At 40.3% G+C, this 15220-nt stretch overlaps 1 protein-coding gene across 2 annotated transcripts in view; it reads right to left on the reverse strand.

Moving 5' to 3' along the window:
* Window positions 1-11792: 11792 nt before the first annotated feature.
* The window catches only part of LOC126091861 (N6-adenosine-methyltransferase catalytic subunit), a 74074-nt gene continuing 70646 nt past the window's right edge, over window positions 11793-15220 (reverse strand). For both annotated transcript variants that reach the window (XM_049907135.1, XM_049907136.1), the window contains exon 12: window positions 11793-11983. In XM_049907135.1, the coding sequence (XP_049763092.1) occupies window positions 11872-11983 (112 nt within the window). In that variant the 3' untranslated portion in view covers window positions 11793-11871. The remainder of the gene's footprint in view (window positions 11984-15220) is intronic.

A 15220-nucleotide genomic window follows, 5' to 3' on the forward strand; every position in this document is an offset into this window, starting at 1 on the left:
CTTTGTAGCTAAATGATAAAGGATCTATCTTTCTGTGTATTCGCAGCACATTACACTTGTCTACATTTAGATTCAGTTGCCATTCCCTGCACCATGCGTCAATTCGCTGCAGATCCTCCTGCATTTCAGTACAATTTTCCATTGTTACAACCTCTCGATACACCACAGCATCATCTGCAAAAAGCCTCAGTGAACTTCCGATGTCATCCACAAGGTCATTTATGTATATTGTGAATAGCAACGGTCCTATGACACTCCCCTGCGGCACACCTGAAATTACTCTTACTTCGGAAGACTTCTCTCCATTGAGAACAACGTGCTGCGTCCTGTTATCTAGGAACTCCTCAATCCAATCACACAATTGGTCTGATAGTCCATATGCTCTTACTTTGTTCAATAAACGACTGTGGGGAACTGTATCGAACGCCTTGCGGAAGTCAAGAAACACGGCATCTACCTGTGAACCCGTGTCTATGGCCCTCTGAGTCTCGTGGACGAATAGCGCGAGCTGGGTTTCACATGACCGTCTTTTTCGAAACCCATGCTGATTCCTACAGAATAGATTTCTAGTCTCCAGAAAAGTCATTATACTCTAACACAATACGTGTTCCAAAATTCTACAACTGATCGACGTTAGAGATATAGGTCTATAGTTCTGCACATCTGTTCGACGTCCCTTCTTGAAAACGGGGATGACCTGTGCCCTTTTCCAATCCTTTGGAACGCTACGCTCTTCTAGAGACCTACGGTACACCGCTGCAAGAAGGGGGGCAAGTTCCTTCGCGTACTCTGTGTAAAATTGAACTGGTATCCCATCAAGTCCAGAGGCCTTTCCTCTTTTGAGCGATTTTAATTGTTTCTCTATCCCTCTGTCGTCTATTTCGATATCTACCATTTTGTCATCTGTGCGACAATCTAGAGAAGGAACTACAGTGCAATCTTCCTCTGTGAAACAACTTTGGAAAAAGACATTTAGTATTTCGGCCTTTAGTCTGTCACCCTCTGTTTCAGTACCATTTTGGTCACAGAGTGTCTGGACATTTTGTTTTGATCCACCTACCGCTTTGACATAAGACAAAAATTTCTTAGGATTTTCTGCCAAGTCAGTACATAGAACTTTACTTTCGAATTCATTGAACGCCTCTCGCTTAGCCCTCGTCACACTACATTTCGCTTCGCGTAATTTTTGTTTGTCTGCAAGGCTTTGGCTATGTTTATGTTTGCTGTGAAGTTCCCTTTGCTTCCGCAGCAGTTTTCTAACTCGGTTGTTGAACCACGGTGGCTCTTTTCCATCTCTTACGATCTTGCTTGGCACATACTCATCTAACGCATATTGTACGATGGTTTTGAACTTTGTCCACTGATCCTCAACACTATCAGTACTTGAGACAAAACTTTTGTGTTGAGCCAACAGGTACTCTGAAATCTGCTTTTTGTCACTTTTTCTAAACAGAAAAATCTTCCTACCCTTTTTAATATTCCTATTTACGGCTGAAATCATCGATGCCGTAACCGCTTTATGATCGCTGATTCCCTGTTCTGCGTTAACTTTTTCAAATAGTTCGGGTCTGTTTGTCACCAGAAGGTCTAATATGTTATCGCCACGAGTCGGTTCTCTGTTTAACTGCTCAAGGTAGTTTTCAGATAAAGCACTTAAAAAAATTTCACTGGATTCTTTGTCCCTGCCACCCGTTATGAACATCTGAGTCTCCCAGTCTATATCCGGCAAATTAAAATCTCCACCCAGAACTATAACATGGTGGGGAAATCTACTCGAAATATTTTCCAAATTATCCTTCAGGTGCTCAGCCACAACAGCTGCTGAGCCAGGGGGCCTATAGAGACATCCAATTACCATGTCTGAGCCTGCTTTAACCGCGACCTTCACCCAAATCATTTCACATTTCGGATCTCCGTCAATTTCCTTCAATACTATTGCACTTCTTACCGCTATAAACACGCCTCCCCCTTCACTGTTCAGCCTGTCTCTGCGGTATACATTCCAATCTGAGTTTAGGATTTCGTTACTGTTTACGTCTGGTTTCAGCCAACTTTCTGTCCCTAGTACTATATGGGCGTTGTGATCGTTTATTAATGAGAGCAGTTCTGGGACCTTTCTATAGACGCTCCTGCAGTTTACTATTAGCACATTAATATTGTTATTTCCTGTTGCATTTTGCCTACTCCTATCTTGCCGCGTCTCAGGAGGCGTCTTGTCGGGCCTAGGGAGGGGATTCTCTAACCTAAAAAACCCCCATGTGCACTCCACACGTACTCCGCTTCCCTTGTAGCCGCTTCCGACGTGTAGTGCACGCCTGACCTATTCAGGGGGACCCTACATTTCTCCACCCGATAGCGGAGGTCGAGAAATTTGCACCCCAGATCTCCGCAGAATCGTCTGAGCCTCTGGTTTAAGCCTTCCACTCGGCTCCAAACCAGAGGACCGCGATCGGTTCTGGGAACGATACTACAAATAGTTAGCTCTGATTCCACCCCGCGAGCGAGGCTTTCCGCCTTCACCAATTCCGCCAACCGCCTGTACGAACTGAGGATGACCTCTGAACCCAGACGGCAGGAGTCATTGGTGCCGACATGAGCAACAATTTGCAGTCGGGTGCACCCAGTGCTCTCTATCGCCGCCGGTAGGGCCTCCTCCACATCTCGGATGAGGCCCCCCGGCAAGCAGACAGAGTGAACACTGGCCTTCTTCCCCGACCTTCTCGCTATTTCCCTAAGGGGCTCCATCACCCGCCTAACGTTGGAGCTCCCAATAACTAATAAACCCCTCCCCCCGTGTGCCTGCTCGGACCTTGCTGAAGGAGTAGCCACATGTCCCCTCACAGGCAGAGCGGGCGATGGCACACGGCCAGCCTCCACATTGACCTTCCGCCTCGTGCGCCGCGAACGCCGCTGAACCCGCCACTCCCCTTGGGGAGAGGGTGGCCCAACCGCGCCCGGTACCCGCGAAGATGTCTCGACAGCAGGGACAATGGGTGAAGCATGTAACACCTGGGGTGTACCTCGCGACGCACCAGACTCCCCACTGCCGCTACACTCCGAGGCAGCAGCCTGAAGACGGCTGACCGCGGCCATCAACACGCTCAGCTGTTCGCGAACAGTGGCCAGCTCCTCCTGCGTCCGTACACAGCAGTCACACATCCTATCCATCCTAAGGAAACAATTTACTGAAGAGAGCTAATCAACCTTTAACTAGACTGCTAATTCACTAAAGGCGGCTGCTTATTCACTAAACTGTGGTTGCTAGCCACTTCTTGTAGAAAACAATGAAAATAGCACTACCTGTCTCTGGACTGTATTGAAAACAAACTCTAGCACTACTGGCACTATGGTTGACTACAGGGACTCTCTCTGACTGTATTCAAAACAAACACGAAATCTATGGAACACTATTAAGAGCAATCGAAAAATAAAGCTTCCTAAAAGCAAATACACACGGAAGAAGAAGTGACAAGTAAGAAAAATACAGTTAATACTTAAATTAAGGTAGCTCGCTGCACAGCAGACGTGAAGCAGACGGCAGTTACGACGACACTGACACTGACTATAGCTGACTAAAGGGACTCTCTCTGACTGTATTCAAACCAAACACGAAATCTATGGAACACTATTAAGAGCACTCGAAAATTAAAGCTTCCTAAAAGCAAATACACACGGAACCTGCCTGCTCCATTGCCAGCCGAGCCATTTGTTTCTTCTGGCAGCCAGAAGCAATAAGAAACTTCAGTGTGTGTTTGCCAACGATTTTCAGTCTCTTGCGATAATTTGAAACTTTGAGCAATTCTGAGAACTTTATCAATATGGATCTGAAAACTCTGGTGTCTGAGTATGTTTTTCTTTGCCAGGTGCATAGCAAACAACTGGGTGCCTTTGTTAAGCGATCAGCATATGACTGTATACACTGTTCATTACAACAATGACTCTAAGATGTGGAAGCCAGTTATGGCATGATTTAAACTGCAGTTTCTAACAGTGGCAAAGACCTAACCTGGAGGATGATGTATGTGATTTGCAACTATAATATTCTGAAAGTGCTTCGCATATTCTGAAAATAATAATTTATCAGTATTGAAAAGGGTTTTAGCTTTCTAAGGAAACACATTACATTCAGAGACAATCGAGACAAAAAGAACAATTTCTGAAGATCAGCAAACTGTTGATGCAGGTACATTTTCCAGGCAGTGGTGCTGTCCTGAAGTAACAGGATGACAGAGCAACAGGTGTGGCTGAGAATGTAGCTACGAATTATGTTAACAGCTATGATTTCATGACCATTTGCTACTGATGCTGTTCCTGATGGGATGTGAATTACTACTGTTCTTGTTGAAGCTGTTGCTGAAATTTGTTGCTGTTGAGCTTCAAGAAACTAGTATCAATATGTGAAAGTGTTACGACAGAAAAAGGAACCTGTGACCACTGGAGGCAGTGCCACAAGTTCCTCCAAAATCGTAACACAACATACATATGTAATACTAACTAATGTAAATCCACCCGATGATGGAGGTTTAAACCTTCGAAACGCGTCATGGAAAAAATAAAATAAAACGGTGACTGGTAACAGTAAACTTGTTGTTTCATTTAATGTCGGTAACAGTCACGGTAAAGCCTAACCTAAAAATGTTTGCATTTATAGTATCATTATGCTCGTCTCATAGCCCTTTAGATCAGTACCATCGCTTTGCCACCTCTTGCATTCTACAATTGAATTGAATTTTATTTTTTTTAAACAAAGGCTAATAAGTTAGATGTTTAAATGTGCTTCTTTATTTGGCCAAAATCTTTGTAATATCTTCTCATCAGTGATCAATACAGCATTTTTTGATCACTTTATGAAGCTCTAAGTAACTATGGTGTTAGTTAGAGAAAAAATCTATCATATTCTTTAACAGAAACTCCAGAAACCTGCTCTGCCTTTTCTGGATCTGGTCAACAGAATGTTACTGTGGCTGGAAATGGGTGAAAAAGTATTACATGGTTCAAAAGTAAGTCCAATAATAAATTAGCAATGTTCAAAATTCTCTTGTCTGTGAGACATAATACACTCAAGAGAATGTAGCAGGATGGTGGGCATCTTCCTACCCAATGAATTACACAAGACACCCTATCAGTTCTAGGGAAAGGCCTCAACTTTGCTCCAGGACTGAGAACAGTACTCAAATGCATATTCAGCATCAGCTACTAGAGTTCCTTCTAACACAGGCAAATAGGTCAGATGAGAGATGCATACAACTGCCAGAAAAAGTTAGAAGAAAGCCTTAATCATCTGAGGGAAGAAAATGGTACGCTAATTTGGATTACTTGTCTTGTCGCGGGCCGTTCTTGACATTATCGGGAGATTATAAATTGTTACATTTTACTAATCTCATCGTTAGTTCTCGTAAGTTCTCAACCCTGTTCCCCTACTTTCATGAAATTTAAAAGATATACATATGTGAATAAATACAAAATTTATTTGTTTCAAATACTTGTTTATTTGCAATGTCTTTGGTACTTGGTATTTCTCTTTCATATGATGCTGCAAAACAGTCTCCAAGACGTAACACAACTCCACAAGACTTGCACATTAAGATTTTTTTTTTAACATGCGTGGCAGTTTCTTAATTTTCATTTTGGAAACACGTAGACCTATTAGTTGGTGTTGCTTTTGAAAGTCTGTCAACCAGGTCCTGATGAGACATATGCAATGTAGTGGCAACCTCCAAGTTTTGCTCCACGCATTCATTGTAAATAATCTCTTTCATCTGCTATGATGAAGGGGCACAAGTACTTATAAAAACAAAAAACTTGTCGATGCGTGTAACTTATTGTTACCTTAACAAAACACCAACAGACTGCAAAAGAAACTAAAGTGTTGCCGCCGGCCACTGCACGATACTATTCTCACACCACTGTGGTGTCGCTGGCCACCATGCGATACTATGCACATGACACTACTGTGGTGTCGCTGGCCGTTGACCACTATTTCACACACAACATTGTGATACAGCTGTAAGAATGACTACTGGTGTTGAAAGGCAGAATTGTAATTACAGAAGTGAGGATCACATGTAAGTGCTCTTAATAGTACATTGTTATCACAATTCAGAAGAAGAAATATTGAATTTAATTGATGAAAGGAGAAAATTAAAAATGCAGTAAATGAAGCAGGCAAAAAGGAATACAAACGTCTCAAAAATGAGATCGACAGGAAGTGCAAAATGGCTAAGCAGGAATGGCTAGAGGACAAATGTAAGGATGTAGAGGCTTATCCCACTAGGGGTAAGATAGATACTGCATACAGGAAAATTAAAGAGACCTTTGGAGAAAGGAGCACCACTTGCATGAATATCAACAGCTTTGATGGAAACCCACTTCTAAGCAAAGAAGGGAAAGCAGAAAGGTGGAAGGAGTATGTAGAGGGTCTATACAAGGGCCATGTACTTGAGGACAATATTATGGAAATGGAAGAGGATGTAGATGATGAAGTGGGAGATACGATACTGCGTGAAGAGTTTGACAGAGCACTGAAAGACCTGAGTCGAAACAAGGCCCCAGGAGTAGACAACATTCCATTAGAACTACTGACAGCCTTGGGAGAGCCAGTCCTGACAAAACTCTACCATCTGGTGAGCTAAATGTATGAGCCAGGCGAAATACCCTCAGACTTCAAGAAGAATATAATAATTCCAATTCCAAAGAAAGCAAGTGTTGACAGATGTGAAAATTACCGAAATATCAGTTTAATAAGTCACAGCTGCAAAATACTAACGCGAATTCTTTACAGACGAATGGAAAAACTGATAGAAGCCGACCTCGGGGAAGATCAGTTTGGATTCCGTAGAAATATTGGAACACGGGAGGCAATCCTGCCCCTCGACTTATCTTAGAAGCTAGATTAAAAAAAGGCAAACCTACGTTTCTAGCATTTGTAGACTTAGAGAAAGCTTTTGACAATGTTGATTGGAATACTCTCTTTCAAATTCTGAAAGTGGCAGGGGTATAATACAGGGAGCGAAAGGCTATTTACAATTTGTACAGAAACCAGATGGCAGTTATAAGAGTCGAGGGACATGAAAGGGAAGCAGTGGTTGGGATGGGAGTGAGACAGGGTTGTAGCCTATCCCCGATGTTATTCAATCTGTATATTGAGCAATCAATAAAGGAAACAAAAGAAAAGTTCAGAGTAGGTATTAAATTCCATGGAGAAGAAATAAAAACTTTAAGGTTCGCCGATAACATTGTAATTCTGTCAGAGACAGCAAAGGACTTGGAAGAGCAGTTGAATGGGATGGACAGTGTCTTGAAAGGAGGGTATAAGATGAACATCAACAAAAGCAAAACTAGGATAATGGATTGTAGTTGAATTAAGTCGTGTGATGCTGAGGGAATTAGATTAGGAATTGAGACACTTAAAGTAGTAAAGGAATTTTTGCTATTTGGGGAGCAAAATAACTGGTGATGGTCGAAGTAGAGAGGATATAAAATGTAGACTGGCAATGGCAAGGAAAGCGTTTCTGAAGAAGAAAAACTTGTTAACGTTGAGTATAGATTTAAATGTCTGGAAGTTGTTTATGAAAGTATTTGTATGGAGTGTAGCCATGTATGGAAGTGAAACGTGGACAATAAATAGTTTAGACAAGAAGAGAATAGAGGCTTTCGAAATGTAGTGCTACAGAAGAATGCGGAAGATTAGATGGATAGATCACATAACTAATGAAGAAGTATTGAATAGAATTGGGGAGAAGAGGAGCTTGTGGCACAACTTGACCAGAAGAAGGGATCGGTTGGTAGGACATGTTCTGAGACATCGAGGGATCACCAATTTAGTATTGGAGGGCAGTGTGGAGGGTAAAAATCGTAGAGGGAGACCAAGAGATGAATACACTAAGCAGATTCAGAAGGATGTAGGCTGCAGTAGGTACTGGGAGATGAAGAAGCTTGCACAGGATAGAGTAGCATGGAGAGCTGCATCAAACCAGTCTCAGGACTGAAGACCACAGAGAGAGAGAGAGAGAGAGAGAGAGAGAGAGAGAGAGAGAGAGCGCGTGCGTGCACTCCTCATTTTGGAACCAACCAATGCCTTGTCATCCTCTGTCAATGGCATCATTGAATGTAGTATGGAGGGGCACGGGGTCACCGCACCACTCTGTCAGTGGATGTAGGCTTTCTTGACCTTGGATCTGCTACTTCTCATTCAAGTAGCTCCTCAATTGGTCTCGTGAGGCTGAGTGCATCCCAAGCCAGTCGTCCCACCTAACAAAAAAACCTAGTGAAAAAATTTCTGGTAGTACTGGAAATCGAAACTGGGTCCTCCTCATAACCGGCAGTCACACTGAGTTATGGAGGTGTACAATTTTTCTCAGTCAAACTGTTTAATTAGTAGTGGATTTTAATAATCATGTCCTAGTGTTGCAGCCAATAGGGCCATGTTCGAAGCCATTAGTATAGTATGTACTATTATTGATTGGGAAAATATTGAATAACAACAGCTCAATCCAAGTTTCACAGCAATTTTGGAATTTATCTCCACTCTTGATGACTATGATTTCTAGCTCTTACTTGCACACTGTTTTCATTATAATTCTACATTTCGTATACATAAGTTCATTATCAATGATTCTTCTTCCAGTCATAGAAAAAATTCTATGTCAGGTACATTCTGTGTAAATCACTTGAAATATCATTTCATCTGACCCCTGTGTGCCTCACATCCGTACCACAGCCCTGACAGCAGATCCCACACTGCTACCTCAAACAACGCCTACTGCCTCCATGAGTCATGCTGCTGGTTAAAGAGAAACAACAGCAGAAGAAATGGTACACTGTTCTGAGGTGAACAGTACACTTACAACTTCCAGCCATTCTTTCTCCCAGTGGCACAGGGTCCTTTTCATAACACTGAGGTCACTGCATGTACAGGGGCTTCACATACAGCTACTGCAGGTACTGTGCAAACTTCTTTGGTTACTGCGCCAGCCAGTTCACTGCCCGGGATTCCCACATGCCCGGGTATGCAGCAAAATATATCTCCTTCCCTAAATGTTGTATGCAAAGGAGGCTGTCCAGGATGTTTTGGTGTGTGTCCTCTGCTGGGTACATGCACTGGATAGCTTGCAACGCACTCATAGCAGATGAATTTATGCATCGTATATGTCTCACCTATTCCTGTGCCCTTGAGCTCACCTGTATCTCCCCATCATAACATCATACACAGTGAATTCATTTGGTAAGTGTATCTTGGGAACATGATTGGGAAAAGGCACAGAGCAGTCCACCTTTTCTTCCGGCATGGGTCCATAGGTGTACACTGGCATATACAGTGTGTAACCGGTATATTACAGATATTTTCATATGTGGTACCTTAATATGTATACACACAAGTGTCTCGGTTGTTTTTTCACCGCACTGAACAGTCTTTCTGCAAATGTGTCACATAATTTGCTACCTGATGTTTTCTAAAAGGGTTGTAACTGCACCACTAAATGGATTATGCCTGTCAGTATAGACTAACTTTTTTACATACACATGTCACACTTCAACAGCTGACCTGCTGCCCGGAAATAAGCATTAATGGCTTGCTCTGGCCCAGTGTACTCGGGAGGTATTAACCAACCTAAAAACATACTACTTTAAATAGCTATAATTATTATCTACAAATGAAGCAAATACTGATGTAATATTTTTCAGTACACTATCATCAATCACCAATAAAAACATTTGCACGTATACCCTTTACACACTGTATTCGCTGCTCAAGAATACTGTAAGAAAACTGTTTCAAAAATGCAGTCTGCAATACTGTCTCTCATGAATTTTATTAATTTCAAAATTTATGCACGGAAGATAAAACATCTTAGGTCTGACCTACAGAAAACTACAGGAAAAGTCTACCACAACAAGGAACACCTAAAAAATGTTGTCACCTCTTCCAACGTGTGGTCTGTCAAAACATTATGAAGTAAAACTACAGTATACCTTGTCTTGATGTGAAAATACCAAAATACAACAAAAAGGTGTACTTACTGAGACGATGCTAGTACAGACACCACTATACCAAACTACTCTACACAGCCCACCTCATACAAAAAACTGCATATAGATCAATGCTATACAGAGCACACAAATTTCCTCTTCAATGTACAGAACTCCAGCAAGAAACAGTAAGCATAAAATGTACTGCATTACACAGCGGATATGCTCCTTCACTGATTAATCCATTGTCACAAAGGATAAAAAATAAACTGAAAAAACAACTTCAAACTACAGTCACATGTGAAGCATCCCAGCAGTTAAATATGTAAAAATGTATTATCTTGGTATAATGTCTGACAAATCAGCTAGGCTATTCAAGAACACACAAGTAAAAATTAGCTTCAGCATGAACAACAACCAAAGTATGGAGCTTACTAAGAATATAAAACTGCCAGATACAGATCTTGATGCATCATGCATTTACAAAATTATCTACAGCCAATGCAACAAATATTATATACAGACTGGGTAAATGCAACAAATCAGCATTAAAGGCACAGCCACCCTTTCGAAAACAAAGACAGTCCTGAAATGTTGCACAAAATCAGAAATTAAAGGAATTGATATCATGGTACAAACGGAAATTCTAATTCCTAAAACAAAATATGGAGATAATGTTCTTAATGAGGTAACCAACTTCAAACACTCAAAATCGTTCAGTAGTCTTAAGCCAGTTCTAATACATCAGATTTAAGATGTGTAAATGTGAAACAAATGATGACTCACATGTTTGCATTGTGAATGTCAGTGTAAAATGTGATAATCAATATTCACCCACACGTTGCAAGCCACCATACTATATTTAGTGTATCATGTTTACATGAACGCAGAAAAATTTATGCTGTGAATTATGTCAAAAAAGTGATAAAATAAATAGTACAATATTGCGATGTTACACAATTGCTCTGCCAGTGTACCAAGGATACGTTGCAAGCCACCATACTATATTTAGTGTATCATGTTTACATGAACGCAGAAAAATTTATGCTGTGAATTATGTCAAAAAAGTGATAAAATAAATAGTACAATATTGCGATGTTACACAATTGCTCTGCCAGTGTATCAAGGATAAAAAACACAGCTTTACAAAGGCAAAATTGGAAGTGATAAGGGTCATATAAAGAGCATCACACACGATTTTTGCAACATAATAACTGATGCAAAATTCTCTGCATCCCATACAGGCTGTGGTCTCAATCATAATAAACAACAAGACAGCTGCATATCAGCAGAAGATGTCACTGGACAACCCCCCTATCCCCAACCTCCACAAAACCAAACAGTCTCTCCAGCAATGAACAGTAAACAAAGACTGCTAAGTTAATTTACTTTAAGACTATTTGTTTTAAGGAGCAATTTTCTGTATGCATAAATGCATGAAGATGGGTGGAACATGCTCAAAACACGATGCAACTTCTTAAATGAAACATAAAACAAATAAATGTGACAGCAGATAATAAAAATACATAATAAGTAGGTAGTGTGTAATTTCATTTAAGTGATTCTTTTTTTCGGGGGGGGGGGGGGGGTGTCCTTGCGGATCTCCTGTCCCCCCCCCTCCCATGGCTATGCCCTTTATGCCCTTGACCCCCCCCCCCCCCCACACACACACACACACACACACACAGAGAGAGAGAGAGAGAGAGAGAGAGAGAGAGAGAGAGAGAGAGAGAGGAGGGGAGGGGAGGGACACGGGGAATAAATTTGACAGAAAAGTTTCACTATCATAAATTCATATTTTTCATTTTTTTACAAAATGATTGAATACTTTCATGATAACACACGTAAGCTGATGTATAGTACAGTATGAAAATGAAATTTTCTCACTAATTTTAGTTTAGATCAAGATTTTGGTGGGGTCATACAATTTCCATCTGGATACCTTTTTCGAAAAGCTTGGATGAGCTCTGGGTCAACAAGACGAACACCATCGACTTGGTTTCCAAGTGTTATCCTGTGCAAAAAAATAAAATAAAAAATTAGGTTCCAACTAAAATGTATTTGAATAAGGTAAAATCCGCATTAAAGAAATTAAATTGGTTATAAAACTAGTTTTCTAATTTTTAGTTACAATATGATTAATAAGGCAGCTAAGTGATTAAGCCTTACACTGCAAATAAGAGGTTTGGACTTAATTCCCATTTAATCCTATGAATTTTCATGATATTTAACAACTTCACTTCTGGCAGTGTTCTGAGTACCTGAAAACTACTACGCTGAACTGGGGATCAGATTCTGCATTTGAACTGGCCATTCATTACTCTGCAAGTTCTATGGTTTGAGGAAGGTAGCACATGTCACTTTCAATAGGAGCACACCTAGTAAATGAAAGCACTCTACAAGTTGCAATGTAGTACGCTAGCCCGCCACCCGCACGACAGCATCTCCTGCCGGTGTGTATTGAAAACACAGATATTTACTAATTCAAGAATGTTCTTTGCATACTTCAAATACTGAAATGTAATATATTGTACAATTACAGATAGAAACTCAAATTATTTATTTTTGTTGTAATGCAGCTAATTACAAGTAGAAACTAGGAAAAGTCTCTGTTGTAGAAGTAAAGTTCTGGAATTCTTGCTAATTTATGATAGTCTTGTCACCTTTTGTAAGCACAAAGACAATGCAACTGATGATAGGAGTGCGAGTTTCTGTTGACCAACCTAATGAGGCAGTCATGTCCTAAATGTTGAATTGTAAAATCTGACATAGTATTGTGAAAGTACTCTGAATGGTAACTGGAATGAATGTTATGTAGGCCTAAATGCTGTTAAGGGGGGTAGGACGTCAAACGGACTGACTTGGAGCGGGAGAGGCACCAGAGGACATTTTAATTTCCACTGTCTATAGTTTTACAAGTAAATTCATAAAACTTTGTCAGCATGACCAGGAAGGATTCAAGATTCACACTTGTAGCAGTGGAAGTTAAAAAACATAACAAAATAATTTTTTTTACATGTGAAATTTCATTATTTTTTCGCTTACTATTGGCTGCATTTGTTGCTATAGGTACAGTTTTCTTCATAAGTAAGAGAGACTGTTCGATGAATTTTGCACAGCATACAAACGATACTTACAGGTGTCTGAAACTCTAGAATCTATTTAATTTATGAAAAAATGAATGAGCTGTTACGTTTTAAACTTTATGTTTAGAAAAAAAAAAAATCAAATTTTGTAGTTAATTATCTCAATTTTTACCACAGTTTTTAATAGATTTGGAAAATTCTAGAGTTTCATACACCTGTAAGTATGGTTTGTATGCTGTGCAAAATTCATCAAAGTATCTCTCTTACTTGTGAAGAAAAATGTACCTATAGCAACAAAGTGAAAAAAAGATGAAATTTCATATGTAAAAAATATTTATTTTGTTATGTTTTCCCGCTTCCACTGCTATGAATGTGAATCCTGAATCCTTCCAGGTCATACTGACAAAGGTTTATGAATTTATTTGTAAAAGTATAGACATTAGAAAATAAAATGTCCTGTGGTGCCTCTCCTGCTCCAAGTCGGCCCGTTTGACATCCTTATTAAGGTACTATTTGTGAAAGCATATAGTTTATCACAGTTAACCCAAAGAAAATTTTTACATGTGACTATAAACTAGGTGTCTGGGACCATCTTGGAGGATATTCTGGGTAAGTTCAAAAAACTGTTTTTTTTTTATCAACCCAATAATCAGCTTTTGCTGAAAAACCATTGGGACGCTGTTTCTAAAGTAAGTTTATTACCTTCAGCAGGGGCCTAAAACATCCCACGGATGATTAGCATTTAGTGATGAACAATTTTTCACAGCCAAATGCCAATAAAAACCTTCCTTCCATTACCTGAACCAAGGCTGTTACTTTAAACACAAAACAGCAACTCATTTAATTTTTCTATAGTAAATATATTAAAAATAGTGATCTTTTCCCCATCTCATAAACAAGGATATTTGCAAATCACTTGGAGGTGCGGAGATCAGCAGATTTCAACAGTTGAAATACATAATAAATATTCAGTTTCCATGTATAATGAAAAAGAAAGTAGCTACTGAATTTTTTTGTCATATACACTACTTATACAGTTTAGTGTGCTAAGGGCTATGAGTTAATTGGCAATCAACCATTTCCCATCCCCTTGCTGATTTACACAATTTTGAAATTTTGTTTATTGCACCGTTTATGGTCTTTAGCTGCATTTGAACTTTTCCTGATGTCCAGGTTGTAGTGAATAACCACAGCCAGAGACAAAACTCTGATGGTATCATAACAGGTTTCAATTTCTTCAAACGTCATTTTATGATGATTCTAGTACATAACATCATACCTCATTTTGATGAGTCACTGAATAACATATTCACATCACCTGAGAAGTCAAACTGGTTATGATACCAACTGTGTGACTCAAGTATGGAAAAAATACAACAAAAGAAATTTGTTTACAGTTTGTTACAATTTACATTCCCTTTAGTGTGTGCTAGTTTACATAAAATAAAAGTGTGTGCGTGGGGGGAGAGAGAGAGAGAGAGAGAGAGAGAGAGAGAGAGAGAGAGAGCAGGGCGCAGAAGGGGTGCACCACAGATTGCACCTTGCTTAATATCTGTATTAAATGAAGCATTACGTCTGATTCATGTACCCTGATTCATGGTACCGAATGAGATGGTGCAGTGGTTAGCATAGAGGACGCACTTTTGGGAGAATTATGATACAAATACGGGTCCAACCATCCAGATTTAAGTTTTCTATGGTTTCCCTAATTCACTCCAAGCAAATGCTGGGACGGTTCCTTTCAAAGAGCATGGCTGATTTCCTTCACCATCCTTAAAACAATCTGAGCTAGCGCTCTGTCTCTTATGATCTCGTTGTGGGTGGGACATTACACCCTAATCTTCCTTACTTATTGATTCATGGTAAACCATGAGAACAATAATAATCAAACAATCCAAAGATATTGCAGTAGGCACCAAACAGATTGCGGGAGGCGCACAATGGCACGGCGCGTCACGGACGGTTGTGGCCGCAAGTAGAGTCCCGTCCACCAGAGGGCACGCGAGAATTCAGACGCGACCTCTGCCGGCTGAACAACAACAACAACAACAACAACTCGAGCAGCACGGGCCGGCCCAGTCAGTGATCATCGGGCCTGCCCAGGATACAGTCCCGATCCACAGAAAGTGCAGTGCGTGAACAGTGTTATTACACAATTGGCGACG

The sequence above is a fragment of the Schistocerca cancellata genome, chromosome 7 (genome assembly GCF_023864275.1).
Source record: "Schistocerca cancellata isolate TAMUIC-IGC-003103 chromosome 7, iqSchCanc2.1, whole genome shotgun sequence".
NCBI lineage: Eukaryota > Metazoa > Arthropoda > Insecta > Orthoptera > Acrididae > Schistocerca > Schistocerca cancellata.